This window comes from Gossypium hirsutum, chromosome D02 (genome assembly GCF_007990345.1).
Source record: "Gossypium hirsutum isolate 1008001.06 chromosome D02, Gossypium_hirsutum_v2.1, whole genome shotgun sequence".
Classification (NCBI taxonomy): Eukaryota; Viridiplantae; Streptophyta; class Magnoliopsida; order Malvales; family Malvaceae; genus Gossypium; species Gossypium hirsutum.
This window is the reverse complement of record NC_053438.1, coordinates 63526280-63537969: the sequence shown is the minus strand read 5'-3', so window position 1 is coordinate 63537969 and position 11690 is coordinate 63526280. Positions and strand designations below refer to the sequence as shown.

Here is an 11690-nt window from a genome sequence, read left to right as displayed (position 1 = left end):
TACTTTTTTTTTTATATGAATATGAGTACTTATTCCAGTGAAGAATTTTATACATGTGATAATTACCGAATAATGTTACAATCACACATTTCTTTCTTCTTTTTTTTTAAACTCATGCTCATGGCATTGAAATAATTATCCTTGATGGATTCTAATATCACTTGCTACATTTTTTTTTCACAAATAGCTAACTCATCATGAACAAGAAATCTTTGCGACTTAAGCTCATTACGTAAGTTGTAGGATGAACACTCTTATCAATGGGCTATATATCACAGATTTTATTAAGCGAAAGAAAACCTTTAATTTACAAATTCATGACTCGTCCCACCTCTTTCCCATGTATGATCCATCCGACACTTGCTTGAAACCATTTGTTAGCTTGTTAAGTTTCTCTTTGGGCGCTGTGTGCAAACCAGATAAATACTCGATAAACATAAGAAAAATCTTTCTAAATGAGAAGATAAAGATGAAACAATCTTTAGAACCCGTCTTGGAATCGATTGGTTGGAGGATGATCCAAATGCTGCTGTGTCACGTCTCTAAAACCAGAAACTACTCGTCCTGACCCGACCAAATCCGCTCCACGGGTTGAACCATGATCGAACCCATTTCCTACTGGGGCTCCAATGCAAGTGTAATTAGAGTCGGATACACCCAGATAGTTTAGGTTTTGGGGATGATATTGTGAATGTGACAAAGTGCTGCTTCCGAGGGCATGTCCTACATAGTAGTCGTTGACTGAGTGAGCTGGGTATTGGGGAAGGTGGGTGGAGCTGAGGCGTGAGGGCGATGGGTGTAAATATGGTTGCGGTGGCTGTAATATTGGAGTTGGAGGCATCAAATTTGATGAAGCAGAAAACAATCTTGGTGGGCAAACTGTTCTAAATGGGAGTGTTGGATCACCGAGATTGCCTGCGGGATGGTAGCTTGGATGGTAGCTGCAGTCATTGGAGTATCAGCAACCGCAAAATGAAATAATAAAGGATGAAGATGAAAATTGGAGTAGCAGAAAAAATCCGTCTCTATACATATGTATCAATCTTGAAGGAACATACCCTGGATTCCCTGGGGTGGCCAAGTTATCGTTACTGAAAACCAGCTGCCGAGCCCGGTTCAGTGTCTCTGTCTCCCTTTCTGACCACCCAACAAAGCAATCAAATCAAATCAAATCAAATCAAATAAAACACTAGTGTCACAACCAGACCAAGAAATTCAGCAACAAAACCAGCATATATAGTTTTCATCAAGATCGATGTGACCAAGCCATCGTCATTATAACAACCTTTGACGAATCCCCAAAGTGTGTAAAGATATAGTAACCTAGCTAATCTACCTCAAAAACTATGTGGGAATAAACAAGTGAAATGACTTGCCTTGGCGATGGCGGTTCATGTGTCCCCCAAGAGCTTGAGATTTGCAAAACTTGAGCGAACAAAACCTACATTCGTAGACCTTCCCGCACTCATCTTTCCCATCCCTGCCGCCGCTTTTCTTTGTCCTATAGCCTGCTTCAAACAACACCAATTAAAGCTCTTCCCACGACACCATTCTTGCCCCAAACCCCCAACCCTAATCCATCCAAACCCAACAAAAATGATTCAAAGTTTCAAACCCTCAATCTCTTGCTCTTTCCTTTTCCACCTCTTCCTTTTATATTAAACTTGTGCTCTTTTTAAGTTTATAAACACAGCTAGGCCACTCTATATAGAGTGTTGAAGAGCGTAGCAAAAGAAAAATAAAACATATCTTTTCTGTTCAAATCTAGGAGGAGAACCAGAGTGTGTGTATATATATGTGTGTAAATATATTTTCTTCATTGTTGTTTTATTCAAGGCTTATTACTAATATCATAGTAGCAGATATATACCAGAGGACCCTTCCTCAAACACCTGTTTACCATCCCTAGTGTAATCGTCGGGCAAGTTGTTGAGGTCTAGGGGGTTCTTCTCAGGTCTCCTGCAAAACCAAAAAAGAAAAATCAATTAATTAGGAGAATGGTAGAGAAAAACAGTAAAAAAGAAAAAAAAAGAAAGGGGGGTAGAAGATGAAACCTACATGGATGGTACCGACAGAGAAAGACAGGAAAAAAATAAGAGGTCAACAATGTTTCAGATGGGAAGATAACTAAAGCTTTAGAAAATTGTAAGACTTGAGTTTGAGACTGCAATAGAGAGGGTGGTTGAGTGAAGGTGGAGAAAAGGAGCATTGAAAGTTCTCTATCAGTTTCTCTGCCATCCTCTTTGGACTCATCTCCTCCCCTCTTTCTCTCTCTTTATCTCTTTTCTCAATTTGAAACAACAATAAGGGGCAGTGGCTCTCGCAACTTGAAATAGGAGATGGCCAGTATTTGTGTTTATCAACTCTTTAGTCATTTGTTGCTACTGATTTCGTTGGTTTGATAGAAACACGTTTGCCCTTTTGAATGCAACTCTATTATACCCTACTAAACTATTTCCATCAAAGATAACCCAAAACTTCAATAATGTTCAAAACATAAAATGTTAAATGTAATGATAAAATATATTACACGAATTTAAATTCAAATCTTAAAAGTATATTGTTAGGAGATACATCGGCAAACTCTAAAAAACTTAGTATTTATAAACCAAAACCAAACATAAAAGATACCTAATCATACAAAAGTTAACAATAAATTGCTGTTCACAATCAGACATGCATATAAGAAAATGGAAAATTGAAGGACTTGGTTTAGAGTTGAAGATTAAGGTTGGGAAATATTCATAATGTGAAGAAGTGGGTGTGGTAAAAGTTTAATGGTTGGTCCCCATGTAGGTTGAAGGGCTTCCTGGGCAATATCATTGTACCCTGAGCTTTGCCATGAAACAATGAACTGTTTCTCTATTTTTATCTTTTATTTATTTAATTTGCGCAGCATGGAACAAGGAACCGTTACTATCAAGATCTCATTATCAGGTTTTTTGTGATCTAAGTTGGATGTAGACTGAACCCCACAAAGTGTTGTTTTATTCTTTGGAACTCCCTTCGTTGCTTGATCAAAGCCCTTCACTAAAACCAATATTTTATTTTGGTTTATTTATTTATTACGTGTAGAAATTAATTGATATGTTGTTCTAGCATGCAGCTAGGCTTCTTTGTTTTTCCTCTATTCTGTAAACACTCCCAATGCCTTCTGTTAATGCGTTGTAATTGGTACATTTTATGTTTGTTCAAACTTGATATGATGTTATATATGAGTCTAAAATTTTGATTAAATTCGTCCATATTTGTAAATGATTAACCCTAAACTTATTTTAGACCTCTGAAAAATATATTTATATTATTTTTAATTTAATAATTTAATAAATTTTTAATTTATTAAAATTTTATATATAGTCATTTTAACATTTTTTAATATTTACATTATAATAATATTGTATATTTTTTTGTTCAAATTTATTTTTTAGGTCTAATATTATGCTTGAGTCTTGAATGTTCAAACTCGAGCATGACTCATTTTTAAATGTGTCTAATTTTTGACATATGCTTATTTTTCAAGCCAAAATTTTTACCCATATCTATTCAAATTTCAGACAAAACTTTAAATTAAGTATTTACTCATATACAAACTATTGGAATTAAAGACGGTTAGAAAAAAAAAAGTGAAAAAAAATATGATACAAGTTTCATATTACTTTGTTCCAAATATTACCTTTTAATTTATCAAAGCTATTAAAAATACGATCTTAAAACTATGGTCAACATGGTTAGAGGAGTATTTTGTTTCGACCCGACTCAAAAATTAAAAAGTCAAATTAAAAAAACAACTCAAATAAATCTAAATTCGAAAAATATTAAAATTAAAGAAAAATCAATTTCCAAAAATCACAAAAGTATCATGACACTAAAAAATAGTATTTTTCATTATTCTTTTTTATTAGCGAAAATAAAAATAAACACTCAATTATTAACGTGTTGTTGTTTTAGTCACATAAGTTCAAAGATTTTTATTTTAGTCACTAGTATTATCGAAATTTAAGATGTTGATAACTCATTAATTAAATCACTAACAAAATGTTGACGTGACATTTTTATTGGCATAATAACAAATTTAGCCTTACATTGTTTACATATTATATCAATTTGGTACTAATTAAAAAAATCAAAACGTTCTATAAATTTAGTCTTAATTTTAAAAAAATTAATATTTAAATTAAAAAATTCAAAATTCAAAATATTTAAGAGTTCATTTTTCGATTAAAATACATACAAAATTATAAATAAATGGATACCCATTTTTCTTTTTGTCAAACATGAAATTTATTTATTAAAATAATAATTTTATAAATAAAATAATTTTCTTTAAAAAACCCCACTAACAAGACTTAAACTAGATTCAAACTTCTCTCTTTTGTTTTATTTTATAAATAATAATTTATTTATTATATGTCTAGCTTTTGTTCCTTAGTCCTCACCAAATTTGTTGAGCGTTTGGCATCACCTTCACTCACAACCACTAGCACCAATAGCCCTTTCTCTAAACTCCTCAATTTTCACATCATTTATTATTATGCCATTGACCTAGGAATCAATTGTGGAGTTGAAAATGCCTACCCTTAAGTACAACCTCAAATGCAACAAACTCATTCTAGGCAACTACCTAAAAACATTGTTTCTTACCTTTTTCAACCTCAAACTATAGTTTTCAACCCAACGTGTAACACCCCAAACCTAGCCTAGAAGTTATGATCGGATACTGAGGATTTACATCAACTCATTCAAAGCTTTTGTTCAAATCAAACTCAGTGCATGTTTCCAAAACATAAAATTCTGGCAAAAAGTCTCATAGATGATTTGAAAAACCAAAGTTTGAAAATACTTATTTAAAACCCAGAATTTAAATTCAAAGTCGCGCGTTTTGAAAGTACAAATGTTGGCAGATTGTTTTCGATACTAAGACAATCATTCGTTAAAAACCATAAATTTTATTTATAGAAATACTTAAGTGATTACTTAATATTGCAGCGGAAAGATTATCAAAATTTTAGTTTTGAAAACCTTAATCCAATTTTTTTGTTAACTCATATGATTTTGTAGTTTTACGTTAGAAAATATCAAATACCGACAGATAAAAAACCAAAACCAAAATCAAGCCCAAAACAAAACCAAGACCGAAAACTTAGTCCAAAAATCAAAAGGCTAAAAAAACTTAATTAACTAAAAATAATCAAAACAACTTAAGCGTAAAACTGATCTGAGCTCCCGCACACTGTTCGGTCCTAAGTCGGAAGTTAACCTGAAACATATTAAGCAAACAAATGAGCTAGAAGCCCAGTGTGTGACTCAACCCACAAACATAATTTTATTTAACAAGCACATATGTAAATGTCATCACAAAATTTTACTTATAATGTACAAATATCATATCAGAATTTTGTCTTACCAAAAATATATATAAGATCATTATGTCATATTTTCAGAACATATTTCGGATCAAAATATCATATTTTCATAAACATATATCAAACCAGGTTGTCAAGTTTTCAGAAACACATATATCGTAGCAGAATGTCATATTAGACCAGAACAAATGCAGATACATCCTACCCCCATTCGCTACACACCAACTCCGTCCAACCAACCACACCAGTTAGGACTACAAGAGTCTATCCATCCAATCACACCGGGTCGTGATGGCATGCCATTCATAATGGTGCAGTTGAGCTGCCAAACATATGTTGCGGTTTAACTACTGAAAATGTATTAATACTGTCTGAAAACACTTCCTTCAACATCAAAACCCACCCTGATGCACATGCAGAATCATAATATCATATGTTCATATTACATAATCGAATCGAATAGCTTATCAAAATAGATAACAGAATAAGTATAACACATATGGTTTACAAAATAGTCATGCTTAACTCATGTACCTACTTGTAGCAAAACATAGCACATTATTATACTTATCGAAACTTATTTAACATACCTCCTACACTTACCCATGTTTGTTTACTGAAACTTACGCTTTTCTGGACCTACATAATACCCATGGACCCAATTTTTGATCCCCTATATTGACCTCTAACCGGGCTTCAAAATTGACCCGAAAGGCCCACAAGGCCTAAAAACCTAGCCCTTGTGGTCTACACGACCTACCACATGATCCATGTAATTTCACACGGTCGTGTGCTCCACATGGCCTGGCACACGGTCTACCACACAGGCTACTTAATTACACACAGCTGTGTGCTCCACACGGACTGGCACATGGCCTACCACACGGCTGTGTGGCGCACAAGGCTTAACACACGGCCGTGTGGCACACAAGGCTTAACACACGGCCGTGTGGCGCACATAGTCTACCACACGGCCATGTGGCACTTGACAATTTCGAAAACAACCCATGTTTCGTAATTTTCTTGAGTTTCGAGCAATGTTTCGGGTTAGTTTCACACACCTGGTGATGTTTCAGACTGACCACACAATCGAGCACTTCATAATCCTACATATGACGTTAAATCATATCGATTAACTAGCGACAAACCACATCAAAATCTTGAATACCAAAATTAAAACTTAAAACAAAACTCCTAGAATTGCTAGACAAACACTTACCTCGCACCTCGCAAAAACAGTGGCCAACAACAACTAATTCGTTGGACAATTGGTTGTTTCACAGCCAACACCCGTAAAAAGACGGTGAAAGATGAAGATTCGACAACACAACAAACCAAAGAATCGCAGGAGAAAATATAGCACAACAAAGGAGCAACGACAAAGAAAAATGAAACATTTGACAGAATTGCAAAACAAAACAGAAAAAAAGGAGTAGTGGGGGAAAAATAAAAGAAAGAAGACGTGAGAAGGGGGAGAAATAAAATTGGATGGAAAAAGGAAAGATATTTGGTATAATTTTCCTACTTTCAAAACTACCCACAACCCCACCACTTCCACTAAAATTTGATAACTAACCACCTATCAGATTCTCCAGAATACAAAACAAAAACAATTTTTCCACTTTGCACAGACAAGGTTTTGAACACAAAATCTCTAAATAAGCTAACACCTTATCACTAAACCAACAAAGTCATTATATCATCAATTGAGCGAAAATAATATATAAATAAGATGTTCAAAGATAAGGATTTAGGCAAAAATAACAAAAATGCAAGACAAAAGATTTGAACTCAAAACCTCTTGCACCCAACTACAACACCTATCCACTAAACCAAAATAACTTACTTTACAAAATTTTCACAATCTTAACTAAAAATCAGGACGTCATTACTCTTGGTTTCACTAACCCAATTTCTTCTAACATGATTTTCGGGATGTGACACAACGTTAACATGATGGTCGTTAATGTTGAAAAAAGGAAAAAAAATGAATCTGCTTAAGTCTTCTTCATGGTTTTTCCTTTAAATTATTTTATAAATAAAGTTATTATTTTAATAAATAATTGTCATGTTAGAAAATGAGAAAAATAGATATTAATTTATTTATAAATACTTTTTAAAATAATTTACATGTATTTTTTTATAAAATCTTAAGTATTTTTTATTGAAAATGAACTTTTAAATATTTTTTAATTTTAAATTGTTTAAAATTTTAAAAATTAAAATTTTAAGAATCAAGACTAAATTGATAGAATGTATAAAGTTTAAGGTTAAATTTGTTGAATTTTTTAGAATTAGGACCAAATTGATAAAACTTATAAACATTGAAGAGCTAAATTTATTAGTATGCCAATAAAAAATGTCACACCAACATTCCGTTATTGATTTAACGGAGGATGACTAAAATGTTAAATGTATCATGACATGAGATCTAAAATATCAGCATCTAAATTCGAAAACTATCCAAAATAAGAAAAATTAGTTTGAGCACAGATTACAAAACCTAAACTTAATTAAATGACTATTTACTGTGTTTGATGCTATTCAATCAAGTCGAGAATTGACTTGAATATATCTTTTATAAATTATTAATTAATCTAAAACTATATGGCTTAAAAAGAACATTGTTCAAAGACAATAGTTATTTTCTTTCATTATTGGCATAATCTAATAAAAAATAAAGATAATTATTGCTAAATTCAGCGAAGCTAGGGAATGCAGTGGCTCGGCTTTAAATTTAAAATTTTTCATTTATATTCTTTATAATTTATAAAATTTTAAATTAATAATGGTAAAATTGTACTTTAGCCCCCCAAAATAATAAAAATTTAATTTAATCTTTTAAAAATTATAAAGATGTAGTCTATTAAAATAATAAAACTATATTTTTACCATCGTAAAAATATACAATTTAATTCTAGTCCCTCAAAAAAATTTTTAGCTCCACCACTGGATTAATTTTTTTACTTATATTAGTTATGGATGATTCCAGCAGAAGCCAAGCTTGAGTGACTTTCCTCAACCCTAGTTTGGCAATGCCAAGTTATTCAATAACTGCATATCATTTCCATGGACCACTCTACACCAAGTACCTCATTCGATAAAGAAAAACCGTCAGGCTGCCTCCCCATCGTATCAGGTTTTCCTTTCTTCTTTCCCATCTAAAACTTCCAATTCTCACATTGGATCCTAACTATATTCGTTTCAAATCGAAAAAGGTTTTTTTTTTTTTTTAAGACTTGAAATCAAGGCTTTATGTAAACACCACAAAACCGACATTGAATTATTGATGAAGGTGGTCCAACCCCAACCCAGTTCCCATTGATTCCAAGTACCAAAAATCCTTTGTAATGAATCCAATGCACTCTACCCATTGCTCTTTAGAAGTACTGATCAAATCCATTAAAATTCATCCTACCTAATACAATTAATAAACTCCAGACAAACCTTTAGTCATACTTTAAAAAGAAACAGTATACTCTTTTGTAGCTACTTCCTTCATTGTGTAAACTATGTCAGAATAATTCAAACATGAAACTGAAACAAATAACTGAAGCGTGGATCAATTACACTTCATTAGGGTTGCTTGTGTAATTGATTACTGTGAGATGGAAAATAGTAGCAACGCTTACATTAGTTGCATGATAAGATTATAACCTACTTTTTTTAATATTTAAGCAATAGTTCATTTATTATACAAATTAGTTCATACAATTGTTTAAAAAATAAAGAGGAAGGGATATTGAGTTAAATTTCATGATTGATTATCTGCTTACTAAAGAATTATCAGCTAACGCTTTTATGAGTACGCTGTCCACATGGGTGTAATGTCATTTTAAGATGTTCAGTTTTAATAAGAATTTGTAATTTTAAATGTTTTTCTGTTATAAACGTATTTTCATTTATTTCAATTTATGAATATTAACGTTTTTTTTTTTGTAAAAATAAGTTTTATTTGATTTATTCACACTATGATTTTGGTAAAGTTTGAACTCATTAAGGTTAAAGAGGATCAGTTGAAAATAGACATGTTTAGATCACCTTACATGTAATTTTCACGCTACACTTCCGTACTTGATCTATATCATTTGGTTGTGTTAATATATGTGATTAATGATAGATTTAGTTACGATATATGTAACGAAAGTCTCATTGGTTCTATGTTGACATAATTAACGGATGAGATTGTTTGGAATACCTTTTGGATATAATATTAAATTTTTTAGCACATAAAGTTATATAATGACATACAATTATAAAGTAATTAGTATATATATGATCCAAGTGGGAGATTATTGGATAATATGAACATCACATTTATAATAAGATTAATGACATTATTTACGATCATAAAAGGTTAGCCCAAATTAAAAATAGTTGATTTTAGTAAAGCTTTAGTTATTAAATAAACTATGTGCCAAATATGTGTAGACACTATAATAACTAATTTCTAATTGATTATGAGCTAATTAGAAATTCTGGTTAATGTGTAAAAATTGTATATTAAGGTTATGTTCTTCAAATTACATATTCATAACTTTTCTGATATTTATTCTCAAAAAAGAGAGAGTCACATTCGCTAAAATACTTGTGTGCTAATTTGGAAGATTAAAACCACAATATTCGAAGATTTCAAGAAATCAATAGATTCAAGTAAGTTTTCAAATCTAATTTTTGTTATTGATAATATGACATGACAAAACTTAATTATTAAATTTTATACAAAAAATTTTGGGATTCTAACACATTTATTATACAAATTAATAAATAAAAATTCATAAAATTATTTAAAAAATAAAGAGGAAGGCAATGAGTATTTCACTCTCAATTCTCCACTACCTCTAGTGCCCCACGTGAGGGGATACTGGAATTTCATTGCATTCATTCATTTTGTTTTTGGTCATAAATTTCATTCAATTCATTCAAAGTACTCCCGGGGCAATTGGATGCATTGGAGATGTAAAACCATGGTAGTAGATACCGATTGCATGTATTAATTTTGAGATAAAATTGAACAGTACAAGTAGCTAGCATATCCTTTCACTTTCAGTACTAGTCTGTACTATTCGTATTCCCTAATACTCATCTATATGGGCCAACGTTAGACGGTACCATTTATCTATCTAAATTTTGATTTATTTTTAAAATTTTTATCTATAGTTATATGTAAAAGTAAATAATAATATTAATTGAGTTTTAGTTCAATTGACATAACATTATTAGTAGTGTGAAAGGACGTGAATTTGAGTGTACTTAGGCGCCTTTTATCTTCCTAAGTTGAGAGAGATTATCAATACTTCTAGGCATTATATAAAAATAATGTCACATTTGCAAGATACGAAAAAAATTAGAAATTAGGTAAGTATTGTAAATCTATTGATAAATGGATGTTTATAAAATTTTTAAAATTTTTAAATTCATTTTATTGTAACTTTTGTAATCTTTAAAGAATTTATAATGTGTCTTAGTTCTCTTTTGTGTAGCTTATGATGATTGAGTCCCTATAAATAGAGGGCAATTATAAGTTTTTTGTATCAAAGTGAAAGTTGAATAACCCTTTCATTTTTCTACTCTTCTCTCTTGTTCATTTTATAATTCTTTTAGTTTATAATATGTTATTAGCGCGAGCTTGCTCGATAGTATTCAATATTTTGTTGGAGAACAAGTAATCTAGACATACAATGTCCTTGTTGAAGCAACAATCCTAAGATATGTGGTTTTCTATGAGTGCTTGAAAGATTTTGAAACTTCAATATTCTTAATGGAAAAAATTGAATAAGATTTTGTTAGATGCTTAAAAATGATACTCATTTTTTTTCATATTTAAGTATGAATTTATATTTTATATATCCCATGATATGTTTGTTTACGATCTAAAATTTTGAGTAAGATTGAAGTATCCACAACTTGAATATCTTTGCTTAAATATGTATATCTTTTATAGTATACGTTATTGATATGATTGAAAAATTAGTACTCTTTTTTAAAATATTATTTTATTTGGTGACTTTTGAACTTTGACCAAATGTACTATGTTACTTATTAGATTTTTTTCTAATAAAGCCACACATGATTTTTGAGTATGAACGAATTGGCTTTTTATATGAACAAAGCAAAAGCCATTGTTTTTGTTCAATATCGTTTATATGAAGGATTAAAAGTGGAATATCTAATCCATTCCCCAAAGTGAATGTAGTAATACATAACAATTATGAAAATAGAACTCATTGTCATTATTGACAAATAGATAAGAAGAAGATGGATGATTTAAAATATTGCTAAATGTTCATTTTTAGAGCAAAATGATCAATGGCTTATAGTAATTAA

The 11690-nt window shown here is 31.0% G+C and overlaps 1 protein-coding gene across 2 annotated transcripts; it reads right to left on the bottom strand.

Moving 5' to 3' along the window:
* Positions 1 to 261: 261 nt before the first annotated feature.
* LOC107909569 (zinc finger protein JAGGED) lies at positions 262 to 2793 on the bottom strand. Of its 2 annotated transcripts, none has more exons than XM_041088976.1 (5): positions 2059 to 2793; positions 1871 to 1959; positions 1377 to 1511; positions 1059 to 1137; positions 262 to 941 (listed from the first exon to the last, which is right to left on the bottom strand). In XM_041088976.1, coding segments are annotated over exons 1-5 (765 nt in total). In that variant the 5' UTR covers positions 2061 to 2793; the 3' UTR covers positions 262 to 481. The 2 variants fall into 2 exon arrangements, with proteins under 2 accessions (XP_040944910.1, XP_016692640.1); XM_016837151.2 differs by having other exon boundaries at positions 1377 to 1508; positions 2059 to 2562.
* Positions 2794 to 11690: the final 8897 nt, after the last annotated feature.